The sequence below is a fragment of the Vidua chalybeata genome, chromosome 1 (assembly GCF_026979565.1).
Source record: "Vidua chalybeata isolate OUT-0048 chromosome 1, bVidCha1 merged haplotype, whole genome shotgun sequence".
In the NCBI taxonomy this organism is placed as follows: Eukaryota; Metazoa; Chordata; class Aves; order Passeriformes; family Viduidae; genus Vidua; species Vidua chalybeata.
The window spans coordinates 49,170,620-49,184,281 of NC_071530.1; the positions used below are offsets into that span (position 1 = coordinate 49,170,620).

Consider the following 13,662-nt stretch of genomic DNA (forward strand, 5'->3'; position numbering starts at 1 on the left):
GGGGCGAGGCGGCCGAGCCGGCTTCACCGACCGCTCGCTCGAGGCTAGCGGACTGGGAGCCTGATTCACCTCAGAGGAGGAGCCGTCTTCCGGCTCACCGTCTCGGGGAGAAGGGGAAGCGCCTGCATCCTGCATGAACTCAAATTCCCTGTCGTCCACGTCCGAGACGGACGGTCCCCCCAAAGAGCTCCGAGAGCTACAAAATTCAGACCCCGGCCAAGCCGCGTCTAACATTTTCCATTGCACCAGCAATGGCCCAACGTCCACAGAGCAATCATCAAACAGGGCTTCCATGAGACTGCCCCCCACTTGAGACCACATCTCTCGGGACATCGCCTCCCTAGGGTCGGAAAAGAAACCCTGCTGCCTCGCCCACAAAAACAGCCTTTCAAAATCACTCCAGGAGACGGAAACACGTTTCCTCTCCAGGACATCCCTCCAGAGATCCAAAATCAGAGATTCCATCCCGAAACCGACAGAGGTTTTCACCACTAAAACAGCAGGCAAAACGCCAAAGAGGAGGGGGGGTAAGCACACTCTCACCCGACCTAAGCTGTAGTATACGCCGGCGGCCACCAGATGTCACCAGAGGACACAAGCAAAAACGACGCACCACAGCTATGGTCACGATGAAGAGACTAATTTATTTCCTCCGACTCCAACATTTATAGTTCTCAAAAGGCGCCAGTGGATTGGAGGGTGAACGTGCCACCTCTCCAACGACACTGGACAAACTACCAGTACATCAAATTTCTCCGCCTCTATGAAGGAATGCAAAACAATAGGTTGTTTACAGAAAGTTGCGTGAGAAAGTTTTCTACAAGAATGTAAACTCAGAAGGCTTTAGAAAATCTTAAAAAATCAGGGTGACACTTGATTTCAAAGTCTCTGAAAGGACCCGGTTGTAAACTTTTCCTTCCACACAGCAATTGAAACAAGCATGGCATTATAAAGCCTTTAAAACAAAAAAAAAAAAAAAAAACCAAACAAAAAAAAAAAAATTGACTTCTTGGAGTGCCCATAGGGACTGTTTATCTGCTGTTATTAGCTGCCCTTACAATCCCTTTTCTTGCAACCCAGGCTTTAATGCCCATGATGCTTGGAGTCTCGTGTAACCCAGCCTGAACAGGAGTTCACAAAAGCAAACTTGAAACACAAGTTTCTGAAGGCACAGAACCATGAAATCAATCTTAATCATTTCCTCCTCATATAAACAGAGGGAAATACACTCCATCAGCTTTGGAAATAAACACAACTACCAGGATCTGAATGTGGCTGTTATTACCCAGCAGCTGTAGCTGATACGCCTTCACCACAGCACAAACATTCTTGGGAGCCCTAACTTGTTTCCATACTTTGCAAAATAACACTTGTCTGAACCCAAAGGAGTTGAGAGAAACACCATGAAATCAGGTTTTCTAACTGATTTTTTTTTAATAAACTATAGAAGAACAAGGTAACATTTCAACCAAAGTCATGACAACTGCATGCTTAAAAGCAGATACATAACATGTCTGGATTTTTCTGTTCTCTTTAGGGAAAAAAAAAAAAAAGAGAAAAACTGAACATAGTGCATAGATTTCTACACATATTCAAATAATAGACTAAAGCAAGCAGAAACACAACCAGAAAAAAATGTTTTGACAGCAATTCCAGATCTATGAAATTTTAAAAAGGAAATTTCAGTTCTAAGAATCTTTATGCTGGAACAAATTACTTTTTTTATACAGCATGAAAATAAGTTTTATCAATCGAGGCACTAAAAACAAATTTACACAATAGCTCAAATGCATCTGATTTGTGAACTGAAAAACCTACAGCCCATGGCATACTAAAAATTTAGACTTTAAAAGGTTGCATTAAACTTGCACTTGCACATTGACACAGTGAAATTAGTGGAAAACTACTGTTTTTCCTGTTAGCATAAAATCAAGTTCTGATTGCTGTTTCCAAACAGTTATATTCCTAGCTTTTTGTCATTGTCCTCACTTGCCTCATGTCCTCTCATCAGGTAAAAAAAAAAAAAAAACAGAGAGGTTTCTGTGCCACCCCATTCAGCAATGTTTATGAAGAAATGCAAAGCACCTGTCTTTGTGCAGTGGTTTCATCTATGGTGCTGTATTCCCTTACCCCATCATGTTCCCCAAATCACTGAGCTTCTACAGATTAACAAATTTGTTTAGAATTAGGTACTCAATAAGTTCTATAAGGGGTGTTCATTTCTACCTTTTGATCTACATTTTCTACAGGGGTTAGCAAGTATTAAAGACAAGGAGTCTTCACACAGTAATTGGGATGATCACACAGCAAGAAGAACTTGAGACAGAAAGAAAGAAGCTCATATGAATACAAATGCTGCTTTCTTTATGAGGAAGAATATTCATGATCCAGTGAGGTTTCCACCCAGATGCTACAATAACTGGCACCTCTAAACACCTACATTAAAATACACCTCGATATCTTAATCAGGCACTTTAATAGAAAAACAAAGGAGTAACTTTTTATAACACAGGTACTGTTATAGTTATTCTGTAAGGCCAGAACATCTTCTATGAAGCATTCATAAAATGTACTGTCCCACAGAACCAACTCTTATCAAGGGCTAAATGAAAGGAGAATCCCTCATTAGACAAGCCTGTTAGAAAGAGAAAAGGCTGAAAATTGGTTAGCAAATATTTGGTAGAAGCCATTAACCCCAAACTTAAGATTCTTCACTACCTTATGTAAAATGCAGTGCAAGGTTATTTATCCCTTGAGATGATGGATCCAAAAGTAAACATTCAGTGTGCTTTAACTCATAAGATTTTCTTCCCCCCCCCCCCCGCCAAAAAAAAAGACCGTTTTCTACTGAAAACAAGCTCCCTGAGGGAATACATCTATTTTTTCAAGGGGAAAAAAGCAAACATTTAAAAAGCAAACTGCAAAGCTCCAGCGATCAATAGTTGCCCTATTTTGAGCCATAACACAATTTCCACCACCATTTCTTTGGAAAACACAAGTTAGAACAACTACTCACTGGTCCTGTAAAAGGACCCGGACCTCCCTTCTTTTACATAGTATCCTGCAGATGACAGCAACCATTCTTGAAAAATAGTAATACATGTATTTCAGTCCAATGCATTTCAAAGTTATAGGAAAACTACCTGTAAGACTTCATCTACCAACACTTAAAGGGTTAATTATAGATTCTGTCACAAAAATACAGAATCATGGAAAAGAGGTGGAAATTCACTTGTAAGGCTAAACCCTTGAGAACTTCTTTATGTTACGAAAGTCAAGGGACAAATGAAACAATCTACAGACACACAAAACACATTTTTATGGTAATGAGAATGCCAAGTGTTTAAACCGTTCTTAAGTAATTTATTTCTTTTTACTGATGATTTACAAGGGCTTGATTGTTAGACAAAATAGCATATTTTAACTAAACTAAAAAAAATACAAACTAATAGAGTATAGAAGGAAATGCTATATGGTTCTGTAGAATAAATCACACCCAGTGCACACACTGCTTTGTTTTTCTCATCTGAACCTATTTGTTACTTAGAGGATTTTTGCAAACAAATATTTTGGTCTAACCAAAATGTACTGTACTGCTTCAGACCGCTGAATTAGGCTCAAATTCAGGCATTAGTCTATGGTCTAAACCACTGCAGTAGATCCTTCAGTGTTTAGTGTCATAAAAACTGATCTAGACATTTTGGAGCAGTTAACAAGAGACAGGAGTTATAGCTGCATACAGTTCAGTATGGTACACTAACGGAAGCTAGAAGTTTTAGTACACTTATTGCCAATTTCTCCCAAATTTTAACAAGCAGGGCTTCTTTGCAGAGACATTATTGCTGATAATAAGGCTGTTGAGGAAAAGGGTATCCAGGCTGTTGAGGTGGTGGATATGGTGGCTGTCCAGGAGTTTGATACACAGGTGAGGGTGCATATGGCAGATTATACTGACCATACATGTATGGATTATAGCCCATTGGCATTGGCATCTGGCAATACCTGTGTGGGGGGAAAAAACAGCATACCTGAGAAAAACACCCAATTATGGTAATTTGCAAAAAGAACTCATTAATAGATACAAACAGACATGCAGGCTCCACAAATGCTTTCCTTTCATTTTGCTTTGAGTGCAGCAGGGAATATGGTAACTTTCAAGGAGCAAACATGAAAACTATTAACAGTGCAGGGAACAGAAATGCAGACAGAAGGTGGAGTAAAGGCAACTTGCTAGAACTAGAACTGATCTAAATTAATTCTCAAATGTTTAATAACATTGTGTATATTTCAACATTTGCTGAGCCTGCTACTAAAGGAGAACACAGCTGCCTTCATTTCCTTGTGACGACACAAGGAAGATGGAAAAAAACATCAGAAGAAAGCACTACTTAACTGGAATTTTCTCTGTATTTTTCAGTATCTTAGTATCATACTAAAGACTTGAAAAATAAGATATGCCAATGTTTTTGAGATAGCCACCACCAAATGATTATGCAAGTGTTGGCAATAATCAACAAACCACAGTTAAGGAAATGCAGCCCTATTTTCCTTCTCCTTTAAAGAAGATGAACTGTAAACACTTAAAATGTACCTTTCCACAAAAGGTACAAGCAAATGATTCCTACAAGAGTTACATGACTAAAACTAACAAAAAACAAAAAAACCCCAATCCAAAAAAACAAAAAACCCCAACCAGCCAAAAAACCAACCAACCAAAAAATTCCTTCCCTCAAACAGCAACCAAACCTTCAACTTTAACAATGACTAATGTTAAAATGTTACAAACAAGAAAAAGTGCTTTTAAGTAACAGGGTAACAAAAAATCTGCTTAAGTGCTCCCGTAACTTACCCTGGGTAACCGGGATAAGTTGGGTAAGGTGGTCCCTGTGCCTGTGAAGGTGCAGTGCTTGCTGCAGGTGCACTGGCTCCTGGAGTAGGAGCTGGAGCAGCAGCAGGAGCAGCAGCTGTTCCAGAGGGCGCTAATGCAGAAGAGGAACTGCTTGCTGCAGAAATCACTGGTGGTGGTGGCCTTGCTGGTGGCTGTGGTTTAGTCCCCTAACAAGAGAAAGTAAATTAAGTTGGAGCTTCTTTATCAAAGACTTGGAATCAAAAGCTGTGGTTATATGATTAATTCATTTTTATTTTCATTTTAAACAGACATTCTATATTTCCTCTATACAAGTAAGACAAAAGCATCTAAGCAAAGCATCTAAATGGCAGTAAGCTTTTAATTTCAAATCTAGAAATGATGAATATGAATAGTACATAACACACCTCTCTGCAAAGCCTTAAAATTTTGCCCTCTATTTCACTTCAACACCTTTCCAACCACACCAGTATACTATGGAGTGATACACACAAATTACAGATCAGTTCAGAGTTCTCAAGTACAGATGCAGTATTTTCAACCCACTAATTCTGCAGCATGTATTTACCACCATGGTTCTCGGGGCTGGAGTGGGAGCAGGCGATGCTGCTGGCTTACTTCCTGCTGCTGGCGTGGTCTGATACGTAGGCAGCGGAATGGAGGGAGCGCTGGGCTCCCTAGCAATGCTTTGCTGCAAATCTCTATTAAAAACAGAAGAGCAAACATGCAGGTTAGTCTAAGAATGGTTCGTTATACACTGCAGCCAGTTAAGCCAAAAAGATGCAGTAGCGTAAGTCAAATATTTAAAGCATGATCACTGAGCTAGCTCAAACTAAATTTGGAGTCCAAATCACTTACATGGAAACCATCCTCTAGCCAACTCTCTGATTAACTGCTACATTTATTTTCTAGTAATGTCTTGATGTTCTAACTCAGTACTGGGTATACATCATAACATTAGCCAAAACAGTAAAAGAGTACAGCAAGACTCAGCAGAATGTTCTATTAACACTAACCCTGCAGCCTTAACACTGAACATAAACATTGTAGAGATGTGAGATATTCAGACCTCTGCCTCAGTTAGGCAGCCTAATAGCTTCCAAACTACATGAATGTAGGAGGCCAAATAAAGGCAGAAGGTGTTGTAACTCAGACTTTGTTTACAAGTACAGAGCCCAAATAAAAAATAACAGTTCTACAAAGGATCAAGTTTGGAAAGGTAAAAATTGAGGGTTGAGCAACTCATTTCTAAGATGGCAATTACACAGAATAACTGCAGCTTCACCAACCAAAATTTTAGGATCAAGTTATTTCTTATAAAAGGCTATGTGCTTTGCTGAAGAACACTGATTAAATGACAAACCTTTTCAATTATGCTTTCCTCTTAAGAGAAGAGCCTAAAAATCACATCTGAAATATACTATACTAGGTCTGATCTCTTATAGGGGACAATGACATCACTCTTCCTCACATGAAGGACAAAATGTTCTTCTCTCCCCAGAATTGTAAGCAATCCATGTATCTAAGCAATGATAAAGTATGAGACTAGAGCAGACTGCAGAGCAAGTAGAATACTGATGCTTTCCCCCCATCACTCTGAAGATATGGAAGAAATCATATGATGAAGCACCTAATTTCTCAAGCTAAATTGACAGCAGGAGCAGGGTGTGGAAATCAGAAGTTCCTCAAAGGAAAGAAAATAAATTAACTAACAAATGCATGCGAAAAAGAATATAGTGAAATCATAACATGAAACAAATTTGTGCTGAACTGCACACAGGAACAACAGAGCAGATTTCAAAGTCTATTTTTCCATTTATTTCTCCTATCACTTTCCTAGGAGAGATGAGAGTAGGACTAGGATTAAAGTAAAGAAGTGATAGGCTTATCAAACCTATTCTTTCTTTCTCATTTCATCATAATAAACATGTCCCCAAAGATAAATTTCTGATAAATACTTTTAACATTTCTGCAATGCTTTAACAAAACATTGAAATCTTACTTTAGCAGTTCATCTCTTTCAGTCTTGCGAGCAAAGATAATGTCACTGCACTTGTTCTGGAATTTCAGCAGGATTTCTGTCAGCTCATTGTAAAACTAATAAAGAAAAATAAAACCACAATATGCTCAATCAATAATTTCAGACTCCATGCTGGCATACTTCTACATATTGATCCAGTTATAGATGTTGTACTATTACAGTGCCCAGAACTTGTCATTCCAGTAAGGTTTGCTAGTACATTCTATTGTACTTTCCAAAATCAAAATTAGTCAGCTGCTGTTGGCCCATCACTGTAATAATATAGAATTTTGTGAGGGTGTGTTTGTGGGTGTATAAATACAAAAATAGTTTGCAATAACTAAAAAAATATACTGAAACCAGAGCAAAACTGGATCACTTCTGGTGATGAACTATTTATTATTGTTGTAAAGGGTAATTGTTTATTTTTAATTTTGTTTCTCTCAATTCCATGCATTTCATTCGTATAGATACCTTAGAGGTTGGGTTTTTTCAGTCTAATGAGCTATCAATAAACCAGCAAAAAAATATTTAGTACAGAAGCCATAAGACACCTTCCAGATGCCGAGACCAAAAAAAACAAGCTAAATACAGCTCTCCTCATTATTTCTCATGTATGCAGTAACAGCATTTAAAGTACCAATTTTATAAGGTGATTAAATACCATGGGAGAACAGATGAAAGAATTTCTCAGATAAAATGGCTCATCCAGATGCTTCAGCATAATTTACTCAACTGTAATTAACAAGTTATCCTATTGCTCAGAAAAGCTTACTTTTCAGATAGGAACAAAGAAGCATTTCATAGCTCTTGAAACAATCAAAATTCAAGCAACTCACTGTCCTCGCTTCAGTAGTAAAATCCTCAAAAATGCACTTGTCAGCTACCATGTCTCCGAAGTTTATTATAATTTTTGATTCACATCTCATTGTACACATAAAAAAGCATCCTTTCAATTCCTTAAGCATTACCATACCTTTGTGCCTTCTTTTAAATTGGCTACAAGTTCCACAAAGTTGTCATTTGCTACAGCTAAGTTCTTCAAGACTTCTTCTCTTAAATTAGATTCATTGTTTGATTGTTTCATCTTTGAAAAATCCTGATGCGCGTTCTTAAAAGAAGAGAATAAACAGTGCAAATAACGCAAGCTAGTTCCATATAAGATTCTGTATGTTTTGCTTTCTTTTTCCCCTCTTAGTCATTGCTTCTATTTTCCCCAATACCTGCTTTTCCTCATCTCCCATCCACACTGGACTTCCATACTTGCTACCTGCCAAGCACAGTGACTATTATAATGTATATTTCAGAACTACGTATGTTAACTCACTGGCACTAGGTATCCCCACTTAATTACCAGTTCTGTTGTGGGCTGCCTTTAATAATTCTCAAGCTCATCCTGCAGACTCTCTTTCCAGGGCTATACTAATTAGGCTCTCTCCTGTACTAACTTCCATTGATATTCATAAAATCATGCTGAAAAGTCAGTATTTTTAAGAAGCATTACTTCAAATTTGGTTGACATTGGCAAACTATTAAAAGGACACGGAAGAGGAAAACTTACAGAAGGATCACCTATTTACATCTCATTTCTTTTAGGAAAATAAACAAGCACACTTAAAAAGACTGTTTCAACTGCCAGAAGCCAACAAACTTGAACTCCAGAACATTCAAACATTAAAGTAATACCCATGAAGATTTTTTAACTATGTTGTGCTAAAAAATATCCAAATATAAAATCCTTGCTAAGCATGGTGTATATGGTCATTTAAGAAAATTTTTTCCCTATTGGAAGAAGTCTCCATCATTACTTAAGCTGCCATTATCTTTTCTCCAAGCACTAAGACCTCCTTTTGCCAGATGTTCCAGGTACCAGTCTCTGATAAATTAAGATGGAATTTATAAATACGAGAAACACTATTAAGTTTTACTTCAAAGAGCTCTGCACGTACTGGAAGTCAAGCATATATTGTAAAGAGCAATTAGGAATAAACCAAGCTGTATTTCAGAGACTCAAAATGTCTTCTACTAGACAGTAAGGACACATCTTCTGTTATCCCAGGAAGAATTAAAATAGAGTGGGAAAAAAAACAAAAACCCAGAAACTTTTTAAAACACCACTTAAAACTTCTTTCAAGGACAAAACCATCTGCAGAATTGTGCCAAGAAAAGGTTCAAGAGAATTTACACTGGAGCTGTAGGGAGAGCCTGCTAAACATTGCCATTTCTTTCTAGTGAACACAAAGACATCACTGTATTTTTCAGTGATTGAGACATAAAGAAGTATCAACTGACATATGACAGAATAAAAAGCAAAACAGACTAGAAAGCAAAGTGAGACTTCTAAAGTACTAGACAGGTAGAAGTATCATTGCTCTTAGTTTAGGAGAAAAGAAAACATGCAAAGTGTTGTACCTGGATGTTTTTGAGAATTTCTTCCTGCTTTTTTAAGGACTCCTGCACTTTCTGTGTGTAACTTCCATAAATTCTGTCCAACTCAGTCACAGAGATAGCCTCCTCATTTATAGCACCATCCTGCGCAAGTGCAGTCAGGAATTTGCTTGTCATGTCAAAATTCACAGATTTCAGGTCATTTTCCAGTTGTTCTCTCTCCTTCTTAACTTCATCCAGACTGGCCAGCAAAGTTCTTAAGACATTAACAACCTAGACAATATAAATGTCCTAAGTTAGCAGGTTTAGAGGAACTACTGGGGAAGCATAACCTATTAATAACTTGTTTCCATCTTGCATTCCTCACTGATGCTGGCAATATTTCTGCATGAGTATTTGTTTATGAATGTATTTAAAGGTGAGAAACCAGGACAAAATATGACCAAACAAAAGATCTTCAAGCATTTCTCAATCTATATTCTCTTCTACAGGTTTGCTTTTGCTGAATTACTGCAAAATGTTGGGGTTTTTTTTAAGTTGACCAGATACCTTCCAATAGGATATTCTAAGATGGCAGCAAAAACCACTGACATAAAATCATTACTATAAGAAAAATAGTAATATTGCTGTATATGAGCCATTAACTTCTTGGAAAACAAATTGGTGTAATTGCCTAATACTTCAAAATACTGACCCATGTCTTATGTTGTCCCAAGAACCCGAGCACTACACCCCACTCCCCTACATAACAAAAATATTCATTGCTCCTTTTATAACAGTCAGCCAGTCTTGGTGTCCAAGGTTATTGACTGCTCACATTAAATGTAACAAATTATGCTCAAGAAGATTTTAAACATGAAGACAACTTCTTTTCCAAATGTTAGTTACCTCATGTATCAACTGAGACAGAAACAATTAAATTACCAATTCATGCACATTTACTTTGTTAGACAAATAGCACTTCTATTCAAAATAGACACAAATTTCACTGCTTTACCTCATTTCCCTGTAGTGTTTTTGCTGGGTTGGCAGAAGGTATGGCTGCGTTGAGTTCTGCCTCTGGCTTACACAGAAGTGCAATTGTATCCCGGTGAGTCTGATAGCGCTCCTTCACCTGCCCATCTGCTTGCATAGCTTTATTCAAAATATTATGGTAATTGGCTCCCTCTGGGGGCAGGAGGAAAAAGAGAGAGTTTATATAATTTCAAAATTTGAGCAAGCCATCATACATTTTTATAAGCCTGCACAATATGTAAGACTTTTATATAAACTTAATCTTCCAAATTATGTTTTAAAAAGTGCATAAACTAGGCACCTATATTAATTCTCCCGTGAAGCATACAAGGGTATATGAATGAACGCTGCTTTGAGCTACTCTGCAGAATTAAACCCCTGTAACTTTGCAAGACCAAGTCAGTAATATCAGTCCCTTCTTAACTTCAAAAGACAACACATATTACGCACACAGAAAGCCTGATACAGTGATGGTTTTAAGTAGTTTGTCCTAACTTCTGGGGAAACAAAAAAACCATCAAATTAAAGAGACAACACACTGATGGAAAAAAAATACATTGACAAAGAAAAATACTTTGAAGTATTTAAGAGGCAATTGAAATTAGATCCTTAGAAGGGCAGACGTTTTTCATTTAATTTGCTTTCGGAAACTTTAGTGTGCACATGTATGAAGCTAAGTGACTCAGAGTCCCCAGGCAATTTCAAGGGGAGCTGCTTTATTGCAAAAACCAGGCCTTTTAAAGAAGTTAGCCAGTTATCAGTTTATATACTTTAAGGCACAACAAGCCCAAGTCAATCAACCCCCATACACCACAATGTTGACATGTGGCAGTCATGTAGAACATCTCTCATGTCTCTCTACCCCTATTCCAGCTGAGTCACTCTCCCAGAGTTCCCTTCTACTTAGCCTAAGTAGCCTGAGCCATGATTTTACAAGGGTATCAAGGCCCTTATTTCCTAAGATTTCACCTATATGCAACATGCACATACATGCCAAGAGTGCAAAAGCAGCAGCAAATTCCCTGTCACATCCACTTTCAGCTCCGAGTAACAGTGCAGACTGTAATCAGGATATTTTCGCATAACCTGCCTCAAACTGAAATTGGTATATTTATAGATAATATCAGAGCACTGAAAACTACTTTAATTTGCACCACGGACATTTTTAGAACCCAAAGCATGAAACATGGACTGTACCTGCTCTCAGAGGCTTATAGAGTTCATTGGACGGTGTTCTCTGCCAGCGTTCTTTGAATTTTGTTCGCAGGTCATTATCTGTAGCTTCTTCTTCATCTAATAATCTCAGAGACTGCAGGAGTAAAATGCTACATGCATTATGAACTGTTTTAAACATAAAATAGCTTCAAAATATGCAGCTAGTGTAGAAAACAAAAAGTGCCTCTACATTCTTTTACAATATAATTTGACAAATAAAAAACAGGCATGAAAGAGACAAATCACTCAAATTTCTTTAGAATGTTTTCCCAATGCTTCCCCCTCTCCACCAAGATTTTTAAAAAGAAAATATTTGTAAGGAAACATGGACATGCGACAGCACAGTTTCTGTATGGGCTGAACATTTAAAGAGCATATTTTGGAAGTGTTATTAAAGTAGAAGCATTTTAGTAATTGTTCACTTTTTCTATTGTCATTTAAAGTGAAGCATTCAGTGGAGATGTATTTTAAGAATGTTTAATGTAGTGGTTTTGGGCTTACTTCGTCTAGAATTTCTTTGTTCCTTTGCAGCAGTTCGGGCAGATCTTTGATCAGCTGATCAACAGTCTGAATTCCCCCCTGCTCAATCACAGACTTAGACTTGTTCAAAATAGACTGAGGAACGGTATCACCAGACACGTCTTCAATAGCAGCAGGAAGATTAAGGGAAGCCAACACACTGAAAAAGTCAATATGTTAAATAAACAACTTTTATCCTGAAAATAACTCTTAACAAACAAACAACAAACAATTACACAGTCAATTATAATGGAAATGGAGTGTAATGTACACTTAGGCTGAAATTTCAAACATACAACTCACTAAAAGTACATTTCAAAGCTCTTAAAAACAAAGAAATCCTAGTCTTTTAGCACTTACAAAACATGGCAAACATTTTAGGTAGTGACTGGTAGACAAAAGAAACAACTGCTTTAAGTTACATTGCTTTCTCTCAGCTTGGTACAATTTTTTTTTAATTATTTATTTTAACGAACTATTTAATAACCATTGGATATGAAAATTCTTCTAGATTAATGGTACTGGAACGTTTTCTGAGTAAGTGTTGGACTCCTAAAAAATGAAGAATGATGGCAGAAAAATACATACTACTTGTTTTTAATAAGCATTCAGATTTAACACCTACAGAAAAGTAGTTCTAAATCCCCCTGTTATGGTTTAAATTTGCCAGCCTACCATACAGTAATGAAATATCACTGCTATAATCTGGATATCTGCAGGCTGCAAGACACCAGGGCTTACATGCTGTGTACAACCTCTCTTGAGAAACTAAACAAGAAGCATATTTACCCATTTGCCAGATTTGTGGCTTCTCTCATCTGGGCTATTGACCTGTTTACCAGATCTGCCTTCCTCTGGTTATAAACACTCACAGATTGTTGCACTTGCAATGGAACCATCTTCTCAAACAGGTCTGCAATTAGAGTAGTATAAATTACACAAGGTGCATTATGAAAGTAAAAGCACAAACATCTTCACAGCTTTTTTGTACATGTTGTACTACAGAGACTGACCTAAACAGTTTAAAATACTTTCCTCCTACTCCCCAAAAACAAAAATCTAATGCCTTAAAAACAAAAATCTATTTTTAAAGGCCTTTAGATTTCAGTTTTTAAGGTTGAATTGAGTTTGAAATAACTTAAAGACAACATATTTACACCAATTGTAGAGTTACAAATTAGATTTGCCTTACGGCTTCATTTCTAATTTTGTTTCATTAAAGGAAAAATACGAGACAGTCAAGATAATTTTTTCACAACTCATCTGTAGAGCCAACAAACTGAAATTTTTCAACTTTATAGGAGACCAGCAACAAGGTTAGTTAATATTGTATAACTTGGTACTGTCCCCTACAGAACTTTTCCTTCTGAAATTAAAAAGATTGATTTAATATAGAAAATACAATTGCTGAGAAAATCTTAGAAAGATCTTTAAGAGAATTGTACATTTCAGGTAAGAATTTTCAACCTCTTCTTTATTACACTTATCATCAAGAACAACAACAAACTAGAGAAGAAAAACAGCAGTTTCAAAAACACAGATTACCCTTAATAGAATGCAAAAAGTAAATGTTTATTTTTGCATGGTACAAATGAACTTTGTTTCACAAGGTAACAATTACCCTATGCACTCCACACAC

General features: G+C 37.1%; 1 protein-coding gene across 2 annotated transcripts in view; it reads right to left on the bottom strand.

Annotated features, from left to right (window-relative positions):
• Positions 1 to 1,409: 1,409 nt before the first annotated feature.
• The window catches only part of PDCD6IP (programmed cell death 6 interacting protein), a 31,099-nt gene continuing 18,846 nt past the window's right edge, over positions 1,410 to 13,662 (bottom strand). For both annotated transcript variants that reach the window (XM_053936945.1, XM_053936938.1), the window contains exons 9-18: positions 12,813 to 12,936; positions 12,006 to 12,183; positions 11,487 to 11,598; positions 10,273 to 10,442; positions 9,300 to 9,548; positions 7,864 to 7,998; positions 6,870 to 6,964; positions 5,436 to 5,568; positions 4,850 to 5,055; positions 1,410 to 4,002 (exon numbers count right to left, since the gene is read on the bottom strand). In XM_053936945.1, the coding sequence (XP_053792920.1) occupies positions 3,837 to 4,002; positions 4,850 to 5,055; positions 5,436 to 5,568; positions 6,870 to 6,964; positions 7,864 to 7,998; positions 9,300 to 9,548; positions 10,273 to 10,442; positions 11,487 to 11,598; positions 12,006 to 12,183; positions 12,813 to 12,936 (1,568 nt within the window). In that variant the 3' untranslated portion in view covers positions 1,410 to 3,836. The remainder of the gene's footprint in view (positions 4,003 to 4,849; positions 5,056 to 5,435; positions 5,569 to 6,869; positions 6,965 to 7,863; positions 7,999 to 9,299; positions 9,549 to 10,272; positions 10,443 to 11,486; positions 11,599 to 12,005; positions 12,184 to 12,812; positions 12,937 to 13,662) is intronic.